Source organism: Poecile atricapillus, chromosome 6 (assembly GCF_030490865.1).
Source record: "Poecile atricapillus isolate bPoeAtr1 chromosome 6, bPoeAtr1.hap1, whole genome shotgun sequence".
Lineage (NCBI taxonomy): Eukaryota > Metazoa > Chordata > Aves > Passeriformes > Paridae > Poecile > Poecile atricapillus.
The window spans coordinates 11,706,410-11,731,992 of record NC_081254.1 but is presented as its reverse complement, the minus strand read 5'-3'; the positions used below and the strand labels follow the sequence as shown (position 1 = coordinate 11,731,992).

General features: G+C 41.2%; 1 protein-coding gene across 2 annotated transcripts; it reads right to left on the bottom strand.

Moving 5' to 3' along the window:
* Positions 1-31: 31 nt before the first annotated feature.
* Positions 32-18,714, bottom strand: LOC131580231 (GRIN2-like protein). 2 transcript variants are annotated; one of them, XM_058841226.1, is made up of 2 exons: positions 18,591-18,714; positions 32-3,095 (listed from the first exon to the last, which is right to left on the bottom strand). In XM_058841226.1, exon 2 carries the CDS (start codon positions 3,076-3,078, stop codon positions 1,285-1,287), a length of 1,794 nt encoding a protein of 597 aa, XP_058697209.1. In that variant the 5' UTR covers positions 3,079-3,095; positions 18,591-18,714; the 3' UTR covers positions 32-1,284. The 2 variants fall into 2 exon arrangements, with proteins under 2 accessions (XP_058697209.1, XP_058697210.1); XM_058841227.1 differs by lacking the exon at positions 18,591-18,714 and adding an exon at positions 3,907-5,106.
* Positions 18,715-25,583: the final 6,869 nt, after the last annotated feature.

Sequence of the window (25,583 nt, the reverse complement as noted above, 5' to 3'; positions counted from 1 at the left end):
TCTCTTTTCTCTCATTTAAAAAAAAAAAAAAAGGCTTATCTCATTCCCCGCGAATCTTAGGTGTTCACCAAAGGCACGTATTACACTGGAAATAATATTCTCACCTTCCTTGACAAACCTTTCACTTAAAACAAGCCCTGCACCATGACTGCATTACACTATCATAACAGGTTTCTCATGGATAACTTGTTTGTGAAGTTGTTTTTAGAAGAAAATAAATCTTTAAGCTGCCCAAATGACCAAGGCACTCAGAATAACCTTAGGACTGTCCTTTGGAGAAGACACAAGGTCTCACTTTCAGTAGATGCCTGACGTCAGACCAGAGAGGGAACATAAGACAGGCAAAGGTTACATGCAAACTGTCCCCTGTGGCTTATGCAAGAGCCAAATAACCACTGCTCAGGAGAGATGCACATAAAAAGAACTCACTGGAAATTATTTTTAATATAAGCAAACCAAAACTGCTTGTGAGTTGTAGGGTATGGTGATGCCACAGACTAATCTGAACAGCTCCCATTTCAGGTCTCTAAAACAAGCATTCAGTAAGTAATTCACGTTACATCAGTCATCTTTGGTAATATTGTACATTTGTGTCAATCACTTGGTAAACATAAGTTCTGGATATTTAGAGTGTAACTCACTGTAAATACAAACTAACTGGAAAGTTGATGGAATGTCCTCCAGCTGTACATGAGCTTGCTAAGGGAAGAGTTCAGACTAGCAACACTGAAATTACTTCACAGTTATGTAGAAAAAAGTTACAATTCTTTGTCATAGAACATTACACTAGTTTGTTATTTTGTCTACAGTTAAAGTAGGCTTATAGTCAGGATTATTAAATGAACAGCAAAACAGCTGCCAAAACAATTTAAGGGAATGTGATTGAAAGTGAAGAACTTTGATTAAAGCATGATTTTTAAACTTTGTTTTCTAACCCTAAATTATTAAAATACAGAAAAAAGTCATCATTGTTTCAAAAAGACACATAATTGAAAAAGAAGTTCCATTCCTTACAATACGGTTTAAAACTAACATAGAAGAAAACAATGCTACATTAAATACAGTCAAGAGCATTTGGATGGCATTATTTAAGTATAATCTTATGTTCTGTGTTATATGGTCCAGCCACGGACTTTTCCTTGCTTTAATGTACATTTGATGATCACTAAACTTCTCCCACTCATCCTGATGTGGGCTGTCCACATACACTGTGTTAACACTTAAGAGTCAGCATTTATGTACAATTTAAGAGCAGCACAGCTATCCTACACCCTACAGCTGCGCTCACTCCACTGCAGTACTGGAGCGAGCACAGCAGCTTGGGTATCTCAGGGAATGCATCATTGTTCTGAAAGGCCTTTTTTTCCCAGTTTTTTCAGGGGGTGGCTCCTCATTACTTTTCTCAGCTGCCTCAGCAGGCTCTGTCTGGAACTGTTCTATTTGAAACTCAAGATGTTTTTGAATGGCTACCCCGAGGACTTCTGGATCCACAGATGCCCCATATACTTCCCATGTCATTCCTTCATCATCCCATCTCACTTCCCGAACTGGAGATTTGGGGGCCTCCAAGTCTTGCTCCAGGTTCACCTCTGGGAACACATGTGAGTGACCTTCTGCTGCAGCTGCTGGGCTTGTTGCCACTGATTTGCATTCCATGGTTGGAAGAGTTTGTACCTCGGCATCTCTGCGCTCCAGAGCTGGTTTCAGGCCTTTGGTTATGTCATTCATAGAGGTCATAGTCCACATATCCTTAGTTGTCACTACTACATCTGCACCTTGCTGGCTGCTCAGGGCAACACGGGCAGCCTTGGCTTCTGGAGGAGCTCTCTCCTGCTGAGCAGGTTGCAGTTGCTCTCCAGAAACATTACAGCACTTCAGGATTTTCTTGGCATCCAGGCCTGATTCACTTACTGAAGACACCAGCTTAGGATATGTCAGAATGTCTGAAGCAGAAAAGGAATTAAAGTAGCCAGGTGCTGCCTGCTCTTTTCCTGTCTCACTGACAGAGCACACCAACCGTGGAACGAGCTGTATGGATGGGATGGGCAAGGAGTGGCAATAGGCCGGGATGGTGGCATCTGCCTTCAAGGCATCCTGCCTGAGACTGCAGGGTCCCACAGAGTTGTTGTGAACTGTCATCACCATGGGGGAATACGCAGAGTTTGGAATATTACCATAAGTCAGACCACCATGAACAATCCCAGGAGCTTGACTGAACATTGTTCTGTTCGGGAAACCATTTCCAGGCATGTGGGGTCCTAGAACAGCAGCGTGAAATGTGCTAGGATCTGTGTAAACACTAGTGTTATGTGGAATACTGCCACTGCCAAAGGTATTTGTGGGTACTTGTTGGTCTCTAGGTAGGACCGGAAGATGAGTTACAAGGTTTTGATAGTGAGATGTATTCTCATTTGTTTCTGATCCATATCTCTGCGTTTGGAAAGACATCCTAGCCACTGGCAGACAATGCCTGCAGCCAGAAGAGTTTAGGCTGGAGTGAGTAGAACTGGTTTCTATGTGAGTGACATAAGTCTGCTGTTTGCAGCTGCAGGTTAGGTCTGAGTGGCTTCTCTGAAGGGCAGTTCCTGATTCTTCCATTTCACACATGCCTTGCTGGTGAACAAAGCAGGCTGAAGAAACATTCTCAACAGTGCTGCTCTTTACACACATCTTAGCATCCCCAGTTCCCCAGGATGCTGAGGACTGTTCAGTGACAAGAACATGGTTTGTATTCTTAGTTCTGCCCTCTGAATGGTCATTGGCTGATGGGTCATTTATGCTCTGGACCTCTGATCCAAGTCCCATCACCCCAGGCTGAGAGGAGGACCATCCGGGACTCCCTGCATCACTCCCTGCATCACTCCTGTTTTCCAGGATACGGCAGATGGTGCTGCTATGGCTTTTCTTCAGCTCCTGTTTGTTTTGCCTTTCCTCTAAACTCCTTGAGTGCCCAAGAGAGGCCAGATTTGAGGAGCTCTTGGATAGGGGGTGGCTGTTGACATTCAAGAGACTGTGACAAGTAGAGCTTAGTGAGTCCTGGTAGGAATGGGTGTGGAGCTGGTAGCTTTCAGATGACATGGCAAAAAAAGAGAGATCTGCAAGAAATGGTGGAAAAGAAAAAGAAGCAATTTAAGTAGGAAATAAGTGTAATGGAAACTTTAATCTCTACTGACCTTCTGCATGGGATTCTTGCCTTTCACAGTTCAAAAACACTTTTTAAAAAGCACAGTACTCTAGTCTAAGTGTACTCAGACCAGTTGGTTTCCATTTTCACTTTCCCCAAAGAGTTTTTCCCTAAATTAGACCCAGGATTTTTTGAAATTCTGGTGGTTTTTTCCCATTCATAAAACACAAAAGGAAAAAATCCTTCTTGGTTTCTACCTTTTAACAATAACTGTCTCAACATTATCAAGTTATCATCTTCCCAAATTCATTGGAGCCATTTTTGAAACATCCAGACATGTCAGGTAACTTAAGCAAAGACAGAGATATTTTCATACTAGATAGCTTTTCACCACAGTGGTCATTAAGCCAATGATATTAACTGTATTGTCAAAACAAAACAAAAAAATTTTTAGTCTCTTGATATCATAATTTCAGAAGTTATCCAGTCATTGATGGAGCTTTTAAACCTTAAAGTCACAACAACTGAACAAGTTCTCCCCTTTCCCCATACCTTTTCTAACAAACTTCTTAATATTTCATGTTACAAGAAGATCACTGTTTTAGTCCACTGCTTTCCCTGAGCACACACAAATGTACAGTAGGTATGGACAAAGCTGTTTCAATGTCCTGTGACAGAGATTACCTGAAACACAACGAAATGACCTCTGCCAGGCCAGTGCAGGGTCGCTGCCAGTGTTCCCAGAACAAATAATGTTGTGCAGTACTCCAGCTTGTGCTCACCTCTGGCACTACAGGAGGTGGCTACAAAGATAGATCCAGAGAAAGGTTGGAGATGAAATTCCCCTCTCTCTGTAAGGAGAATCTGCACCTCAGCACTGCTTCTGTTAAAGGTGAATGCTCTGGGCTCTTGGGCTGCTCACCTTTGCAAATCCTCAAGCTCATGCTGGCTGTGGAAGGCACACATTCATGCCACCAGATACAGGATAAAAATGAAACAAGAAAATCTTTAGCCAAAGTCTTGAAGTTCTTCTGTCCTTTTTTATAGTGTACTCAGTCATTTCTAATTTTAGAAAACCCTTTTTTCTACTAGTTGGTTCAGTACCCTATATGTTGTTAATATTTAGCAGTTTCATGTTAGCAGTTTCACATCTAATGGAAGTTGTGATTGAAGATTTTGAATCTCACCAGATTTAGCTGACTGAATCAGATATTCCACTGATTCACTATACATATTGCCTTGCTGTCACAGAGGTGTTGCAGCATTTGTACAACTAAAGTTATTTTAACACGCTGATACACCTATATCTATCAATCCAAATACATATATGTCTTTTCTACAAGAACTCACTGTATTGAACAGAAATATCCAGAGTACCTGTGCTTTGCTTCCAGGCCAAGTACTACCAGATATCCTGTTGTGCAGATGTAGAGAGTGAAAGCCAGAATTTCTCATTTTGGACAACTTTCCCCCAGATAACCTCTATGTACTCTGTCTCCTTAGCAGGTCTCGTGACAGAAACCTGTACAATTTCTTGTGCACTATATCACTAAAATAAAAGTGCATGTGTGGAACAGGAAAGGTACATACACATGGTGAACAAAAGCACTCTGCAAATGTAACAGGGAAGTTCACTCTTACCATCAAGGACACAGTGGCTGCAAGGGATCACATTCAACCCTCTCAGTGAGAAGCTTCTCATCTGTGATTCTTTTATGTGATATTTACAGGCTTCAAGAGTCATGTACCAACATAACTGAAAAGAACATGCCTTTTGCCACCTCTGCCAACCAAGAGCGCTATAGCTGATTCAGGCAGCTATCAGTGCTTGTAATTCCATTTCCATTGTTAACTTCGGCAGGCTAACAAGTTGCAATTTTCCCAACACCTGAAATCCACTCGTGTTGGCTGTTTTCCATAACAAAATTAAATTGAGCATGACAACATTAAAAAATAATAATATTTGCAATCACATTCTTACAAAAATTCTCATTGTGGGCTGTGTAGCAGGGACTTGTGACCAGCAGCAATATCCTCTAGCACAGGGTTTGCTCCAATTTAGACTGTATGCAGAAAAAAGGTGATTTCCCATCCTCCATACTTTACCTCTCCTGTGGCCAGTTCCATGCATGACAATAGTCTGCCACACAGGGTTCAAAGGAGTCTAGAGGATTAAACACCAGAGCAATAGCTGTCTACAAGGTGAAAACCTTACATTTAATCTCTTTAGAAGATAACACCTGCAAAGGCTCTCACACACACCTGGATGAAACAACACTTACTAATGGAAATCCTCAGACACAAATATTGAGACTCAGGTGAAAGGAAGCTTTAAACATATCTTGTTACAAATGATACAAGGCTGTGGGAAGTTTGAAGGGCTCTCTTACAAAGTTTACAGCATTCAAATATGTACATGTACACAGAAATTAAGGCCTTTATTTGCTTTCTTTATGTAGCAGTAGACTGCAGAAGCCTCTGTAACTGAAAGAAGTGATGCATTTGAAACTAATTTGTCACCTCACATACAACACATTCAGATGGATCAAACAGACCAAATGCAGTGACATCGCAGAAAGCAATATCCAGGGTGATGTTGGCAAGGAGATCTCCAGAGGAAATTCTGAAGATATTTATTTTTGCCCACTGCAGGTGAAATCACGACCAAACATGGGCTGATGTGACATATATTACACATGTACATGTAGAATATATTACACATGTACATGTAGAATATTCTAACCAGCTACTCCCAACAGCATCTGAACTTTGCTGCACAGGCAGACCAGTGTTCCACGCTACCATAGTTTTCACAGTTCTCCTATGGCCTTGGGCTTCCCAAACTCTGCACTTCACAGGTGCACCGCTGGCACCGATTGCTCAGGGTGCACAAAATCCCCTGAGAAGAGGCCCAGCACTGCACACACACCTCCCGAGGTGCCAGACCTCCCTCTGAGCCCAGTGTCCTGCCCACGGCTTCTGGGAAAAGCTGGGAAGCAGAAGGGTCTGGATGATCCTTCCGACACCTCTGCCAGCGAGGGGCTGGGTCTCGTACGGAGAATGAGGGGCCAAAGCTTTTAAAAATCCAACCCCAAAACATGTAACCTCTTCAATGTCACAGCCATGCAACACCCTTTTAGTTTGTGAATCAGCTAATCAGGAATGGATTACCCACATGAAACATGGATAGAAACACACTGATTTTGGGTACATAGGCGCCCAAAACAACTTTCTTTGTGCATGCTGGGCAGAGCAGACTGCTTGGCTTAACTTTAATTTTTAAAATGTAAAAATATAGTTTATAGGAAAATAATTTTACTCCAAAATATCTACTTTAAGTTCTGAGTCTGTCTGAAAGATTTTGATTTGAAATTTCATAGGAAATTCACACCTGAATACACAAACAGGAAAGTATGAATTTTTGAGGCAGATATTCTGCTATGAATACATAGAAAATTGTTAGACAAGCAGAGAAAGGATTAGGATAGAAATGGAATTAACATCCACTATTTTTGGCTTAGCTTCAGATAGCTTATGAGGGGATCTAGGCTGCTTTCACTAATTCCACTGAACTACTTTAAAGCAACAAACGTGTATTTTGCTATGACTTATGATTAAAGTTTTGACCTATTTAATGCACCAGTAAATTCAGTCTCAAAATATTAAATATAATGTATGTTATCAATTGAAAGACATTCACTGTAAATTAACTATGATTCTAAAATCCTTTGGTATTTTTGTATTCTGCACATGTACTTCAATTGAAATTTTCACAACACTCATGTTTTAGTTTGAAACTGTTCTCCCTTGTCCTATCTGCCCACGTTAAAAGTCCTGTTCCCTCTTTTTTTAAGAACCCCCATTTAGTACTTTGTTACTATAGTAAGTTAACAGACAGTGAACCAGTGAGAATCACCTGACATGCTGAACAACACAAGTTTGTTGCAGAATTTGGGAAGGGTCAGAGAAATTTAGTACTACTTACTAGAAACATGCATGCAATGCCAGAGACTTCTCTAAATCTTCCAGTTATTTTTTCTTTATATAACTCTGATGGTCAACCCACAAGTCAACAAGATTTGTAATAATGACTGCAGCTGTTTCACCCATCTTCACTTGGCTAATCATACAATAAAAAAAATGGTTTTCTTAATTTTATGCTTTTAAAACCAGCATCTGACTGCAAAACAAGCTATAAAATCAAAGCCATTTCAGGGGTGAGAGCACTAATATGCAAATGTGGAATTTGGAAAAGCTAAGCTACCTGATCCATAGCAACATTTTTGGATAATGACTGTTATTTTTGGTTGCTGACCGGGACCCTCCATGGCAGGACTAGCCCGTTCACTTTCTGAGAAGTGTTAGGGGGTTGCAAGGTCTTTGTCCTGAATTTGCTCCTCCATTTGCATCATTCTGGCCCTGCAATAACCAGCTCTGCAAGGCAAACGCAGAATTTCTGCAACACCTAACTCCAAGACAAACACAATTATATTTTATACATGAAGAATAGTGCCATTTTAATTAAGAAATTTACTTGAATAGAAGGCTGATAGATAGAGGTTCTTAACTTTATTTAATCTTATTACAAACACCATGGCTATAAATTTGAAAGTGAAGAGCAGTTTATGGCTAAAATGATGGAACTTCAATTACATCCTAAGGGGCAGTGGTCACTTAGCCATAAACACTGCTGACCCCTGCCTGGAGCACAAGGCAGCATATACAGGAAAACTTGCATTTCTGCCCAAACAGCCAAGTTCTCTCAGGTACCAGAAGCAATTCAGTATATTCATACTGGCTTCTCTTCAGGCCTGGCATTTTATAAGCAATGTGGCTTCCTTACTGCAATCCATGACTAAACTTCTAAGATACATGCTTAAGGTGGTAAAATGACATAAAAAGGAACATCACCTAATACGACATTCATTTATTTTAGAGTTGTACTAATTTTAAAGAAACTTATACCATCAAAATTATAATTAAAAAAAATGTGATTATGTCTAAAAATTGTACTTGTGTGCCCACACGGAGAACTACTTGCACAAGATAAGAAAGAGCTGTTTTGCTTTAGACAAAGATTGGCATGATAGCATTATGAGATCTGATGGCCTCTCACTGACTACTACTACTACTACTGAAGGAAATAGTTCATTAACAGTAATCACTAACATTTACACTGGGGGGGTGAGGGGGGCACTTGAAAGGCATTGGCAAAACAGGATTAGCCATGGTAAAAAGCTTAGAGATTCAAGTATCTGGGATTAGGAGTTTTGTTGTTGCTGTTTTTAATTGTTATTTTATTTTGGTGAGGTGTAAGTGAAAAGAAGAAACAGAGGAGTTACAGTAGAGGAAAAGGTATGACTTGTCAGGGAACATAAAAAAATTCCTCTAAATTCTGTCAGTACAAAAAAATAATTTCTCTAAATTCTATCAACTAGATTAATAAAGACTCAGGCTGAGACCCCAATCACTTAACTTTTAATCCATCATCTTTCTGTAGGCTTCCCATTTTGGAATAGCATTATAAACAAACTATGCCTTGTTCAATTTAATCTGCTAATGCCCTTTTGTAAATATCATATTTTCTATCATCCTAAGTATTCCCAAGCATCAGCCAGATCTACAGAACGGACTGGGTTGGGCATCTGGAGATACCAACAGACAAACACCACAGATGAGAGCACACTTTGTATGCAAAGGGATGGGGTTGTTTCCCACTTCTGCACTGCAAGAAGCACTGGGGACAGTGGGGCCATGTCACTGGGACCATAATTCACGAGGGGGAGGGGGAGTACATTGACAGGCTAGAAAACATGAGAGCAGGAGAGCTGTGACCCTCAGTGCTCAGCACTGCCAAAGCAGAGGCCTTGTGGCTGATGCCCTTACAAGGCCACTGGACACAGACTCATTAGTTTCTGCTAGTTACCACTTTGGCCGCTGGGCTTTCCTAAGAGACTTTTGTCTTTTCCCCATCCTGTGCTGAGCATGTTGGGCAGGTATCTCTCTGCAGTGACAAGACTGAGAGTGAAGAGTCCCCTTTACCCTGAGTGTTAATGAAGCTCGGCTCTCTCCTTCTCAAGGGCCACAGCAGAGACCTCTTCCCCCAAACACCGAGGGTGCCACGGGTGCCCTGGCTACCAGTGGCCTCAGCAGGAGACAACAAATGAGTTATCACATCAGAAAATGAACAGATTCCAACATTTGCCAATGCATTCACCTCAGCGTGGAACGACAAGGCCACTGGCCACAGTGCCCCCAGTTATCCCAACAGCTTAGAAGAGCCATGCAGGAAGGTTAAGCATTCTCTTTTAAGGACCAGGCACAGCCCACAGCCCTGGCACAGTCTGAGCCAGCAAAGCAGAGCTGACAACTCTGTAATCTAAAACTAAAAAAAGGCTAAAATGAAAGCGCCATGAGAGAGGATCCTGGTAGGGATGAACCAAAGGACCATTTCAGTAACACCTTCAGCTGAATTCCCAGGAAGGACAATTCACACGGCTGTGTATAAATTATCGGGAAACCAGAGAGAGGTGCACTCTGTCACAAGGGAGGCATGTACTGGGACATTGTCCTAACACCGCCACATGATTTACTACTGCAACATGTGATCTTCTTTGCCACCTCTTTTATTTAATCATCTCCCCCAGAAACAACTTCAAAAATCTCTGGGACTTCATCTTTTTTTAGAAGAATTTTACAAGCAAACATTACTCCCACTATATCTCCATGTGGAGATCTGCCTCAGCATACAAACTACCCTACAATATACTCAACAGAGCTAAAATATGAGATATTGTACAGTCATATTTGATGCTCACTTTTACTGTTTGACCGCTTACTTCTTTAAAGCTCATCTCTTCAGTTAGAAGGTTTCAAACTTTAATTACAAATTAAATATGATGACATGGTCATGTAATCAGCTGTTTTCACCAGCTGGAGCTTAAAAAAAAAAATCAAATATAATGACAGCAGGCAACACTGACCTAGAATCATGCTTACAGTGAATAACGTGTGCTAAAGAAGTGGTATATTAATATAATTGTCTTTCTGGCTTAAGCAGAACAGAATTAACCAAAATGAAACTGTTAATTCAGCTGCCAGGATTATGCTGCTAAGAATTGGTGGCTACTGATATCCACTGGTATTGCAGAAATCCAGCGAAAAAAATACTTCATAGTTTCTTTAGGAATTCATCTTTAATGCAGAGAATATGCAGTGGCCTATCCACATTTGGATTTCTTTCAGAGAGACAGACACTAGTGAGCTTTTTCCTCTTCACAGCAGGGGATCAAATCCAGGTCCTTCACATGTTCCAACTTTGAGGAGACAGAATTGGTCTGGTGTTGAACAATTCATGCTCCTTGGAGCTCTGCTTTTGTACCCACTCTTCAGTTCTAAACAGACCAGCTCCAAAGCAACCCCACTGATCTGGAACTTTGCAAAAACACATAGCTTTGTTCAGCAAGCCTCTGCCTGTCAGAGGCCCAAGCCTGCCAACTGTGTGAATCACAGCTGTCTGGGCAGCAGCATGAACTTAAAAATCATACAGAAAACCAGAAGCTTTCTTACAGCCTTTCCAATCTCAGAGAACAGATGGATATCAGTGCAACTGCACAAGAGCCCTGAAGTTCGCACATCCAACTCCACCCAAACTGGCTAAATTATTAGAATATCTACTTGCAAATTCATGTGTTTTAGTAGAAAATATTAAAATAAAAATTTTTGCTGTTTGCTTGAAAGCTTAACAGCGACAGTTACAGGGAAAGCACGAACTCAGCTTACTCTCCCTGCCCTATGGACATCCCAGCTTTAATGGCTCTGCACTTCTGAGTCTGAGGGCAGTGGGATACCCCTCTCTTCCAGGTGAATGCACCTGTGACAGCTAAAGCTGTGTCACAGCCCATGTGAGTGGATGCACAGTCTGTGTGTGTGCTCTGTGCTGGCTGCAAGGAGGCAGAAAAGCACAGAGCCTGTCTAACATGCCCAACCTCCCCATAAAACTCACTCCCTTGCTTCAGTGTTGTGCCAACAAAGATAAAAGCTTTACAACCAGCTGCAGTGGCAGACAAAGGAAGCTCAAATCTGCCTTAAAAATACTGAATAGATATAGCCGCAAGTACAGCAGCTTTTCATGTTCACATACCATCCTTAATTGAAGGATGGTAATTCCTACAGCAGCATCAAACAGGAATAATGGTGATATAGTCTCCAAACATCTCCATTAGGATAAAGACAATATTTTAGATTGAAGGATGCCGCACCAAAACAATTAAAGATAGTTCATTATTCTTCAACATGTAATAGTTGAATCTCTTTCCTACCTAGAAAAACGTGGCAACTTACCTAGCAAAACCTAGAAACTTACCTTCATTGCTTGTTCCCTTGTTTTCCCCTGTGACTGAACACTATACAAGGGCCACAAAATCCCCTTCAATTCTTTATATAAATAACAGCATTTTTGAACTGTATGCAAAACCTTAGGGAAAAACACAATCCATCAACCTCTAGAAGCTGCTCTCAATGGTGGCAGAGAAAAGATTGACTTCAACATTGTGGACTGACAGAAAACTGACTTCCAGTACTTTTAAAAAAAAAATTACTCAGCAATTAGAAAGAGGAAACAATTGCTTTCTAATTCTGTTTGTGCTCACTGACATAGTGTATGACCTTGAGCAAGTCATTTGCTTTGTGACTCAGTTTACTCATCTGTGACTCACAGATTAGATGCAGAAGCCCCTCATGTAGGTATTTAAAGGCTTAACTCATGATTGTAGAGAATTCTCAAATCCTAGAATAAAAGATATTAAATATAAGATGCTGAAGATAATGTATTCTGGCCCTTCTTTTGTAATATTTGGATTGGAAGAAATAAATAGAGCATCTCTACAGGAAGTTCTTGTTGCACTTGCAGAAAACTCACCTTACCAGTAAAGTTCAGGCACTATGTGTTCTTCAGAAGCATGTTTAAAGCATCCCCTGCAACTTTCTAGCATCGTGAGCGTAAGTAATCTCAAGGATTTCAAATACTCAAACTCAGCAGAGTTTCTCAAATGAGGTGTTGCATGTATATACAATATGCATGCTGACAACATGTATATTGTATGTGCATGGTATATTAAGTAGCAATGAGTAATTATTTTAAGCAGCTTCATTAAACTTTCTAAGCAGAGTTGTCACAACAGACTGTGCTGCCTTGCAGTGCCACATGCACTTGCAGGCCTTTATTTACTATGATGAACTTCTCATGGAAAAGAGATTCTGTGACTAATTTAAGCCTTCAGTTCACACTGCAAACTGTCTTCTCTATATCCTTAGGCTGGAAAAGAGCTGGAAACCTCTATCCAAGAGGCTAAGTGAGTATTGAAAAGAACTAAAGAGGGACCAGATAATCATGCTTCATAGCATTAAAAGTTGCCATTGTAGTATGAGCTTTGAAACTATTTAAACAAGGAATATGGGAAGAAGAAGTTTTCATTTCAAACTTGGTATTTTGTCATAAAAAAGCATTATGTCAAAATTCAATGTCTGTCTCTCAGAAAAGCAACTGCCCCAGTTCATCTGTGGTCAAATTAGACCTATGTGGGGAATTATTATCTATAGTTTTCAGAGAACATCTGTAAGGGATGAAAGGGAGTATTTCTCTACTCTCTCAGGACTGAGAGAAGAAAAACATTAGAGCCTGGCTAGAGGGGAGCCCCTGCCTCCCAAGGCTTGACACCAGAGACTGAAAGGAGAAAAAACCCAAGAGAGAGTAAAATAACAGTCCAATGCAGCAGACTAAAGTTTCCAAATACTTTGTCAAATCCAAGTATGTGAAGGATATAGAGCTAATGTTTACACCCTACTCTACATAAACAAACAAATTTCCCCTCCTCTTGGTTAATCTTAATCATAAAACAAACTGCAGAAGTCTCCACTTCCTTATTAACATTTAATAATGTCAGAATCACAAAGTTTTGATGTATAAATTTGGAACAACTCAAGAGCCACAAGACAATTCAGTTCCTGTCATCATTTAGATAGAGGAAGATCCCACTTGTGTGACATGGACAACTAGAGAATAACTCTTCAGGCATCTGCTGTTAAAACTGCTAGCAACAAGACACTGATTATAAAGAATAAAGGCTCTACTACAGGAATTCTTTGCTTTTCAAATATTAGTTTGACCATATTCAAGACTCACATAGAACCCTAAGAAATCTAATCTGGCCTCATAGTTGTCTCTGCTTCGAGGAGGGCATTGGAATAGATGAATTCACAAGGTCTCTTCAAAAATGACCATTTTTTATTCTTTTCATAAATACCTGCTTTTATCCATCAATGCCAATGAATGTCATGTACCTTTTCAACCTGAGAAGCTGAAATGTGCAGCCATTTTGCAATACTGAACCACTTTTAACTGATAAGTGGAATCTGTACATTTTACTGAAACCTTAATACCTTTTCCTGAGACAGGAATGACTTTGGAAAGGAAGCACAAAGATGATCCTCATATTCTACATGAAAGATGATCTATAGGAAGGATGCAGTGACTCCAAAAGTTTCTTCCCAAAACATTAGCACCTCTCCTGCTACTAAATCAACAAAATCACTCCACCCCTTTCACAGTTTAGAGGCCATTGAGAACCAAATAAAACTGCTATAACAAGATGTATGTTTTTCCTTGATGTTTCACAAAGTACTGATCTACCCTGCTCAGTCATAAGCACTGAACTTTTCCAGAAGATTCTCTGCAGGAAGCAATAATCTTAAAAGTCTTTAAAAAAAAAGTCCCATTTATCAGAGCAAGGGTGGCTTTGTGCATTCTTCATCTCTCTAATTTCCATGTCGGGTTTGCTTAGCTTGAGTTGAAAAGGATCTGGATCTTTCACTTCAGATCAGATGAGCTGGGTTCTGTCAGTCTTCAGAAAGGAGTAAAGCTCTGCAAGTCAAATGAAGGTCTTACAACTGCTCAATCCCATTAACCCTCATTTGCACACTCAAGTGGACCCTTGCTAAAGCTTAATTACCAAATATTCTGCAGATAGAAAAAGACTCCTGCTCCTTCCTCTGCTTTGTATTAAATCCACAGTGCACAAGCCAAGCCATCATTTTGCAAGAACTTCCCCACACAGAGACAGGCCAGTTTAAAGGTAATCTTTCTTATGAAGCTTTTTTTGGTGCAGAATGATGTGTGGCTATAACTCATATGCTTAATGCTCACACACCAAACTAGGAAAGACCTGGCTGATGTCAACTTCATTTAGTTGGCCTGACCCAGTTCCCATGCTCTGAGTGCATCTAACTAAGCAGCCCCAAAGTGATATTTTTTTTGTGGTTCCTGTTGCTAAAGATAATTTCTCAGAGTGAACTTTATTCTGAAGAACTTCAACAGCTTTTCTAAATGGAAGAGGCCAACTTCTTCCCAATAATCCCCTAAGCAATCAGAGAATACTTTTAAAGGAGAATTCTTAACATACACATGAACTACTACCTGCACAACTATAGATTAATTCAATTGTTATAAGGCATCCATATGAAATACTGCATCAAATTACCTTACCCAGAGAAAAGCTCAGCAGTATCTTTCAGTTCACTGCCTTCTCATTGTATCCCTCATGCAGATATTCCTGACCACTGTACTCCAATATTTATTTTGATTCTCCCCCTCATTTTGCTTTTACAGAAAAGATTTCTCTCACCACTGAAACACTGTCCCAACCGCCCCAGGAAAAAAAAAAAAAAAAAAAGCTATTCAAAGTTTGGATAATTCACATCCTCCAGAACCTTAGTATCCCAGGGAGACACTGTGTATGCATACAACTTTACACCAGTTAAAAACCTCTTATTTCTGTACAATGAAGCTGCAAGAATTAGCTAAAAGGCTGCAGTTCCTATGGTGTGGTTCATGGCCATGGGAATTGATTTTTTTTTAAGAAAGAGTTCAGGCCTGACAAGGAAAGTAAAGTGCAAGATCATTTGCAGCCTATGATTCCTGCTGTACTGTTGCTCTTGGGCCAAAATGGTTTGAGACTAGAAGCAATGAAATATCACACACACCTGCCAAAGCTACTTGCTGCAACAAAAATATTGGTATGATAACAAAAATAAGATTTTTTCCCTGATTAATTGGAAAAAACACTTGCAGAACAAATACCATTAACCGGTCTCTTTCAAGTCCCTAGCCTTGGAAAGCATCATTCCTAGGCTGCATTTTCCTGCAAACTGTGTATCAGCTTGCAATATTCAAATACAAGGCACCAGTGAAGTACGTGCCATCCTCATTTACAAACATCGACTCCAGAGCAAAGGAATGAACAATTCAGTCTCTGTAACCTCCAGAAGAGTCCACTGGAGAAGAAGCAGGATTTGTTGCTGTTCTGCTCAGAAATAACCTGCCTGCAGTCAGGTGTAACAGTATCTCACTGGCACAAGCAAATATCTCTGCTCATCTGCAGTGGTTAAAAGCTACCTCCAATTTACCCTTTGTCATTGCCCTAACAGACAAGAAAGAAAATCAAACTTCAGAAGTCTAATGATCATTAACAACAGTTTTCCTCTGTTTTACCCTCCTTCACACATTTTTATTTTTCAAGTGCAGTTTGAATATGCATAGTTTACTGTGGAAGATAAAATGTAGTTTTGGCATGGTTATCTGATGGAAATTTATCACTTTTCATATTATAAACCAACTCTGACACCACAAGGCCATATACAGTTTACTGTTCTTGTTTATGCACCCCTAAATAACTGTCAGATAAACTAAATTGCAATTCCAGCTTTCCCTGGAATACAGTTAAGATAAAATGTCTGGACAATAAAAATCAACAAAACCCTGTAAGTGGAGAAGTGTTTATGGAGTAACCAAGACATGGCATGAAGACATAAAGCCCTCATCTAATCCACCCTCCTAAATGAAAACTTCTCAAAACCTCATTGTTTTACACAAAGACTCCATGCAGAGGTCTCCAAACTCAGATCTGACTACAATCGATGTCCTGCAATTATTCAAACAGCCACTAAAACATGCTAACAACCATCTGCAAGCTTTCATCAATGTCTTGGTGCAAGAAAACCACTGATCGTTTTTACATTTTTGTATGAGATTATTACTTTGAAGCATGAGTCAATGGAAGAGAGGTAGATTTTGATCTATGTAAGGTCCATCTCATTTATGTACGAGATCAACATCTTGCAAAATATATTTATCTCATGGCTACCTTCCCCATCACCTTTCATGCTTACAGTTCGGTAAATGGAAATAACTGCTTGCTCCCTCTCCCTTTTCCCTCTTCCCCTAAAATCCAGGAGTGCATCAGCACAGATTATTGCTTTTAGTCACAACATATACACAAAATAGTCTTCTACTAAGGATTCTGGTATAAGATTTTTAATCCAGTGACAATAAAAAGCCAAACCAAATCAAATTTGTGACTTTGGAAAAATCATGTTTTGACTTAAGAGAAAAAATTAACTTGCCATTTTAAATAGCAATTGACCATTTATCTAGGAAGGAAAAGTGTAAAACAAAGCTGATATGCAGAAAGCACTGAAATTTTCCTCACATTTTTCTAGTATTGGATATTCCTAGGAATTTAAAAAACACGTGGTAAAAATGGTGGAAAACAGTAAGGTAAACAGTTCTCTGGCACATTAGTACTAAAACATAGAAATTTAAAGCAATAAAATTTAGTCTTTTTTCTTATTTTTAATATCCAAACCCTAACATACACACAAGAGATAACCAAAAAGCATCTTCATAAACTCACAGGTGTGCAGAGGAATAAGATGAACAAGCTTATGGAGGGTTTTTTTACCCCAAAGAAACAGTGACACGTATATTCTGGAAATATTTACTAAAAGACAAACACAGACACACGCAAGTGAAAGACATCAGCACAAAAAAACCACCTTCTACAGAACCACATTAAATTCAATTAAAGCTCAGAGTCATAGTTCCCATCACTTCATTAAAAGAGAAAGCTACCATTGCCTGAGATTTTTCAGTCCAGCTAGCAACCCCCTGCTGCCAACACAGCACTTACAGAAGCCTGGGTTTGTCTCTGTGCAGCTCCTCTCCCTTTCCTTCCCCTCATCTGCTTTGTTACTCTCCTGGCAAAACGGAGAGGGCTCGGTGTCCTTACAGGAGACGAGAGAACGGGCAGTGCATGACTTCCGTGGTCCTTACCTTCCCCCCACTCAGAGACTGCACATCCAGCTTCCCTGCACAAGTTACTTGGAGGGTATTTAAAAACAGATGCTCAGAAATCTGAGGAGAACAAAAGCCCAAAGAGTTCAGATTTCCTCTCCGTGATCCGCCTGATGCTGTTGACACTAAAGTGAGCATATGATAAGGGGAAGGAGGTGGGATTGTTAGAGAGCATCAGAAGCAGGAGATTGGGAGATGGGGTTCCCTCTGCCTTGACGTGGAGCCCCTTCCTGGCTCCCCCCTTGGCTGGAGAGGAAATAAAATGGAGTCTAGGAGGGAGGGAGAGAGATAATCCTGCAGCTTCATCTGATTAGAGAAACTGGGCCTGTGCAGAGCTGGCAATGCTGCCAGGCAAGCACAGGGAGGGGAGGCAAACAGGGGCAGGAGGGGGAGGAGCAGGGAGGGGGGGAATAAAACTGTAAGGGTTAAAGGAAAATTATAAAAGGTATACAAATGAACTGACTCCTGGGCCAAGGCATCCTGGTATGTGTCCAATATCAACCCTCATATAAAGGTGAAATCACCAGTAGGAAACACCCATTGCTTCTCTTAACATGGAACAATCAGAAAGAAAACAAATCAAACCCCAAGCCCAGAATGCATCCATCCTGGAGGCACAGACTGGGAACAAGGATGTATCCATGGACTGCAAAGAGTGAGATTGTTTGTGCTGAGCAGGGAGAAATGGAAAAAAAGCAGCATCTACAGATAATTATCTAGTTTGTGCCAAACTGGACACAATTTAGAACACATTTTCTATTGCAAGTCATTTTCCAGAACCTGTTTCCGCTAACTTAAAACACATCTCAGTTGAACCAAAGTGACTTCCAAGGAGTTGGTGCCAGCACACACTGGGGGCTCGCAGCTGAGGCTGCCCTCCTGCGTGGCTCCCACTTGTGCCACCCCTCTGTCCCACACCTGGCACAGGTATTTCTGGGCTCACACAGACCACGGCCATCCCCACCCCTGCAGTACTGCAGCCCTCAGGGGATCCCAGCCTGCCCTGCCTGCATGCAAACATGCATCCATCACCCTCAGCCTGACACAGGAGCTCACCCAGGCATGGGCAGGGTCCTGAGGGTGCTGCCCTAGAGTATCCCCCACCCTATCCTCACCCAACAGGAATATCCTGCCTTGAGGACACAGGCATGCAGGTCCTCCAAGCTGCCAGGTGTGACCTGTGGTGCATCAGGGAACATCAAGGACAGATGTGACTAGAGAAGTCTCGTCCCCATCCACAGTGGCCCATTTGTGTGTAGAATCTCCTCTTTTGCTCACCTTTATGAGGGGCAGTCCTTTCCCAAGGGTCACTCCAAGTTTTCACATTGTAAGCCACTTCTATTCCTTCCTAGCCTATTCCCTCCACATAGAACTTCACACAAGGGAGGGTGGCTGGATCTCTAGTGGGGCAAAGAGAAAGATGCCAAAACATCAGAAAAGAACCCTTTCAAGTCCCGTTTCTTTCTGTTCAGGAAGCAGTTAATAATTGTTGTTACACTTGAACACTTCCAGCAGCTCTCAGTTTGTTCCTAAGCCTTCACAACACCCTCCCATCAGACCTAGCTCAGCTGAGAGAGGGGGATCAACACCCCTCCCAAATGCTTTTAGAAATGTACAATTGCTCCCTGAGTCTTCAGAACGGGCTGCAAAACCAGTAAATTTCCTGTGTGCTTCCAGGCTTTGTTCCTAAGATGCACAGCCCCACAGACTCACTGAGCAATCACACCCTGGGGCTGCAGGTCAGGAAGCATTTCGGGGGTTAAGAGCCATACATGGGTCAGCAGCAGCTTTCTGGCTGTGTTATTTTACCTGCCATGTATTACAGCAGTGGAGCAGAGCAGGCACATGCAGTCAGCTCTTTGTGCTGACCCTGACATCCTTCCTGCCAGGCTGGAAACAGCAGTTCATTGAACCTGTCCCTTCCAGCACATCCTTATCAGCATTCCTGCTGGCCCTAAACCAGGCCTGCTTTTCCCCTAAACCCATTACAGAGCAAAGTTGTGAGGCTTTCTTGTCCCAGATTTTCTATGTCCAGCAAGGTTGACTATTTTCATTCAAAGCATCAAAAATGTGCTTACTGGAAGATACTTGTGACCAACTTTAACATCAACAGGTCTCAAATCTGGGCAGCCATAGTGATGCAATTGGCATACAGCTTTCTCACTCTAAATTTGATGAGAAAAGGTATAAAACTGCTTGAAATTCAGATCTGGAGAGTTTATTCTTGTATCTTTCTTTAAGAAAGTTGATAGTTAAAGGAAGCTGAGTAACCAGTAGCCTACAGATCCATTAGGCCAAATCCAGACAATGCTGATGAATTTCTTTTGAGAAGGACAGCATTCTTTTTCAAGAGAATGATTTCAGAACATTTCTGCCACTGTGGCTCAGCCTGACTAGCATTCATGTTTTCCTGAGAACTCCACCCAGAGAGCTTAGACATGTGAGAATGTGTTTAATTTCATGAAATTGAAGTCCTATGCCCAGCCATGGAAGAAAGCCCTTTCAAAATTACAGTTTACTGATATGGGTGCTTGGGGGTCATATGAAAGCAAGCCACCAGCTCCCTGACTTTGAGTCAGCTTGTGTGAGGACAGGCAGTCAGCTCTGCGTGCCTGCTGAGGAAGGGCACCATCCAGGCAGAGCTGTCAGACCTGCAGGCCAGCTTTTGTCGGTCTCCATCCAGGCAACCAGGGCTTCCACATGCAAGAGAGGAGAAATCCAGTCCTAACCCAATAGCCCTTTATTTAACCTAAAATTCACTGCCACACTTTGACCATCTACTCCTCTTCAGAAGAGGAAATGGGGTAGGAAAACCATCCTGATTGATTGGTGCATCCTAAAACCATGTACAGAAGTCCTTTCACCCCTTCCCATTTATAACCCCACAGTATTTTCTTGCACTGCCTGTTTGCTGTCATTTAGAGCAACTTTTTCCTGCCAGGTGGGTGACCTGGACCTGCCCAGACTGTGCCTCCCGAACTCCTCATCAGCCCTGAACCTGCCAAGCTCTGCTGCTCTTTGGGGGGCAGGTTTGAGTGCCCACAAACACTGCTTGAAATTTGTTCACATCTGCCTGGAGGCTCTGCATGCAAACCCTGGAAGGCTGATATTTGCTGTCTGTTGATTCAAAGCCACTCAAGCCAGTGAAACTGCACCTTTCACCAGGCAGATTTTATCTTAATGCATTTCTGGGATATGTTCTAATCTTCTACAATAAGGCAGCCCTCCAGGAACAATATGCTGTCTTGTGGGTAAAACTGCTCATTTGCCTGAATGTCATCTGCCACAGCCAATTTGGATCAGGTTTTGGATACCTCCATTGTAAAGTATTTTCAAGTGTTTCTGAAGAATAACAGCCCCTTAGCACAGTCTGAGAGAGTCTTCAAGATAATAACTAATGCACTATGGACAAATTTAACTTTTTCAATGCCTGTAACCAGTCAGAAGCTCTCCACTCCAGATGCTACTTGTTCCTTATTGAAATTGGCATTCTGTATGCAGTTCCAGTTTTCAGTTTTTACATATACTGAGACACCCAAAATAATTCCAGTCAGTCAGGTGTAGGAGCTAGCACAGTAAGCGTTCACACACAAACTCGAAGCAACTGAAATGCACCTGAGGCTGTTTAAAAACATGAAACTGACCATCACCTCCCATTTGATATAAACAGCAGGGTTATTTCTTACAGAGATCTATAAAGAAACCAATTCTGTCAGGTAAGTGATATCACATTAACTTCAAACTTTCCAATACATCCAAATTAATCACCACAAACATCATTCCATTAGGCCATGTGCCACATGTCTAACACATCTGTCAACCTAATATGTCTATAAACACTCTATATAGAGTTGTGGATATAAACATAAACACTATATAGAGTGTTTCTATCCAACATGCATCATGACAAGTTCTGCTTCTTGTGCCTGGGAGGAAACAACTGCTGGTTAGACACCCCAATTATAGCAGGCATGATCTCTGAATAAGCCTCTACTCTGCAATTTTATTTTTCTGAGGAAAGGAAGATGATTTGTGTGGGTTTATCTCATACAGTCTCCACGAGATCTGCCAGGTCACCTACATTTATCTTCATTGGGAATAATGCCGTAACACTACTGACATGACTTTTTTCAAGGAGCAACATAGATGCAGCTCTCCTCTTTGCAGAATTAATCTTTTTGAAAGCTGTCAGAATTTTTAGACCCGTAAAAACTGGTGGTTTTGAGCTCTGTCATCTCCTTTCTTTTTCATCTTGGATATAAGACCAGCTTTCTCAACAAAGCAGACCAGTTCTTTTGCCTTTATTTTACTTTGGCAGTTAGCGAGGCAGCCCACTGATACAAACAATCACATGTACTTCAAAGACTTAGCAAATCTCTACAAAGCACTATTTTTAGTTTGGTTATCAAACAAATAGAACAGTAGCTTATGGAGAATGAAAACAAGGTCCCTTTTTTAAGCATGTTTTGCAATAAGCCAAAGATGATATTGCACAAAACCTTACATCTCCTCTTAAATCAAGGGACTATCACATGGACTCTCTGCTCTGCTTCTCCCAGATGTCATTTCCTCCCATGCACAACCACCAGAATATCTTCCCTACACTTCCTTAATATCCATTAGCAAAAAGCAATAAATAATTGCACCAAAAAAACCTCAACCCTTCAAGCCAGTTTTGGGGTAGCTTTAAGCTGCCTTTCATGCAATAAGGGCTTTGGCCTTTTGATAATTTAATCACATGTTTAGCTTCACCCTGCATTTGATTGCTATTCTTCCATCTGTTCTGCACTCTCAGTTGAAAAGGAGGCAAGCCAGGACCACATAAGCAGGCAGGGCTCCCAGGGCCTGCTTCCAGAAAAAAAAAACCACTACAGAACACCACACTTCGAGAAGTCACCACTAATTCTGTCCTTATGTGACTTGCCCACCAGGATATTCTTGTAAGTTTGGGCTTTTTTTTTTTTTTTTTTTTTTTTTTCAAAACTACAATCACATAGATACTAAACCTCCTTGGTTTACTTTTACAAATGGTGTCATTCAAAGAAAAATTATTTGGTCTCTGAACAACAAAGTATCAGAGTCTGTTCTAGATGTTAACTGGTGCCCAGGGCTGAGGGCTATGAACAAAGCCTGCTGTAGAGAGAGTTTGCTTTACTTAATGGGAGTTAAGCATCTAAATAAAGACTTGAACTTTGATGCCTCAATTCCCATATGTAAAATAGTGAAATGGGATCAGCAAGAAGCTGGGGAAAGTGCAAAGGAAAATACTACACAAGAGGAAAGTACTGCAGCCTGGGAGCATAATTTGCCCTCATGCACTTAGAAAAAACGCAGCTCTGCAGCTCCAAGAAAAGTGTGCTCCAGTAAAGGGTGTGACACCTGCAATATTCCCAAATAACTCAGCCATCATAATGTCTCATGGCCTGTGGATCAGCTCCAGTCCACTCAAAATTCCTAATCCAGACTCCCTTTCCCCAGACAACACTCCTGGGTAACATATCCATCCTCATTTCTGCCCTAATCAGCAGGAGCTGCTTATACTGGTCTCCTTGACTTCATCCAGGATATTCTGGGGAGAGAGTATGATGGAAGAGGGACAGAAGCTTCAGGAAAGTTGCAGGGAAATTTGGAGAGGATCTAGGATGCCTGGATCTAGGCCCTGTGGCTGCCTGTAGTGGATCAGTCACATAAGAGGTATGATGATCCTTGGTTAAATGAAACAGAATTATTGTGCAACCAATATACTAGAGTGACATCCCAAATCAGACAGGAGTTGAGAGCAACACCACTGTATATTAAATAAGGCTTGCAGCACTAAGACCTAGATTTCAGAGGAGCCCCACAGCAAGAGGGCAATGGTACTTCAAATGTATCCAGTGTCAGAGGCAGTCCAGCAAGATGGACTGTAAGCCCCAGGCTAGCTTTGCCTGCAATAATCTGTTGGCTTGACTCTGTGACAGATTGAAATGCAGTAACAGTGTTTATGCAACTAAATCTTGTTCTAATCTATTAGTTTATGTAACCTTTGCTCATGGACATACTGACTCATAGGTCTCGGGAATCTAAAGAAAATCTCCTTTAACTCTCTCCCATCCTTCAACCCCTGGTTGCCCATTAAACAGGTTGTCAGAGATCTTGTTCATTCTCCTTGAGGAAAAATTATGTTGGCAATAGGAAAAAAGGTATCAATTAAATTTCTCAAAACCAGCGTACTTCTCCATGCATGCAAATGAAGTTATATAATAAGCTCACCCACGGTGTGCAGGTGTCCTTCAGGTTAGTATTTCCAACCACAGCATGTACCGTTTCAGCCCTAGGCTGGGAAAGGCACAGGAATTGTTTGCTTAGCTCCTACAGAAAAAAACCAAACCACTGCTTTCTAGCATTTAGACTCTTTTTTTTCCCTAAGGAAAAAACAAGACAACAATATCTTGTCAGTGACACTTATTCTTCCTGGCTTGAAAGATTTACTTTCGTCCTTCTCATCTTTCTTGTATTCCCTAGAACATTCTCACCTCTATTTTAAGTGAAGAGCTAACCACAGGAAGAGTGTGCAGCATTCTTTCTGCAGCAGTCACAACTCTAGTAATTATCAGACAAAATGTGCCTGCATCAGCTTATTTTACCCCTTCCTGGCTAGGCTCTAACCTAGATTTTTGTTAGATCAACCCTTTTTGAGATTTTTTTTGGATGTGGGGTTTTTTTGTTTGAGGGGGGTGGGGGGTTGGGAGGAGGATTTGGTGGGTTTTGTTTGTTTGTTTTGTTTTTGTGTGTTGGTTTGTTTTTTGGTTTTGGTTGTTTTGGTTAGGTTTTTTTTCCTTTGCTGTCACTGGAATAGTTCACACAGCTGCTGTAGTGTTTCCCTCGTGACATTTGGTAAGTACCCTATACCTGATTAAATTTCTAACCCTTTGTATCTAGGATTCCGACACAGGCCAAACCTAGTTTGATCGATATCAACTGGAATGGAATTTGGAGCCAAATCTCATGGTATTGGTTGTATTTAGGAGAGATCATTATGTATTGTTGATTCATGCTGGACACTATCAGTACTAGATAAATATTCTGTAAATGCGTCAGGGATTCCTTATTACTTGTTGCAAAAGCAGCGTAAGAATGGGCAGAGTGCCTCTTTCTATTAAGTTCCTTTGCAGGTGGGATGGTGCCCCGGTGGATTCTCTGCACCGTTTACTCCAGCAAAGCCAGAGGCTGTGTCCGAGCGAGGCTGGTCACTTTCCAGCACCGCCCTGTGGGGCTCCTCGCCAAGGAAATCCAGCAGGCACAGCCCCAGGATGGCGCCTGCTGGCCACCTCCTGGCCACTTGGCAAAGACAATAACATCACTTACCCACATGAAACAACGACTTAATTATATGAAAGGTTTACCCCTTTTTCCCTACACTCAGCATTTTAATTTTTTTCCTTACACCATTGATCCTCAAGAGCCCCCTACAGTCTTTACCAGGCTTTTGAGCAACCTTTATTTCTTTTTAAACACAAAATTGTATGGGATGACACCTTTAAATCTGTTGCTGCTATACAGAGAGCGGTTTTTGGTGCATGTGCCTGCAGAAACATCTTTAAGTTAGAGCAAACAGCTCTGCAGTTTCCAGCATCTGATTCCAGATGTAAATGCTTCCAAAAAGAAACATCACCTTTTGCTCTCAGTTAAAAGTTTGCATCCCATAAAGCTGTACCAGTTAGGGCTGTATTACACATGGTATAATTGTTATGCTGCATATATGATTTTGTGCTTCCCTGAAAATCTTAAGATGGATTAGTGTCTATGGATTCACCTGCCTGCTCAGCAATCCCTGCCCATTTGTCTAATTCACATTATGTCTGGCCAAAATTCATTATCCCTCGCTCAGAGAGGGCGAGGTTTAGGAAAAAATGTCTAAAATATACACCAGTCTTGCCTTAGAGCAACTTCTGTTGTTCACTACAGCTGTGTGAACAGTTCATTTTTCATGTGTACACACATAATCTTGCAAGGCCCTGCCAAAGTTATGGAGTTTAGATTATTCTTATCAAGGCCAGGAAGTATACAAAACTGGAACAAAAAGCCAAATATTGCCCCCAAAAAGCTTGAAAACGACGCAAACCAGACCTTCACAAGTAATTTTCTCTGCAAAAGTCTCTATTTGTGCATATTATCTCTGAACTTGGAGTTTATTAATAAAGTCACTTTAAAAGGAACATTTTGTACTCTTATTTTCTGAAAACATCAACAGCCAGCTACTAACTTTCTTAATGCAATTTACACCAGAGA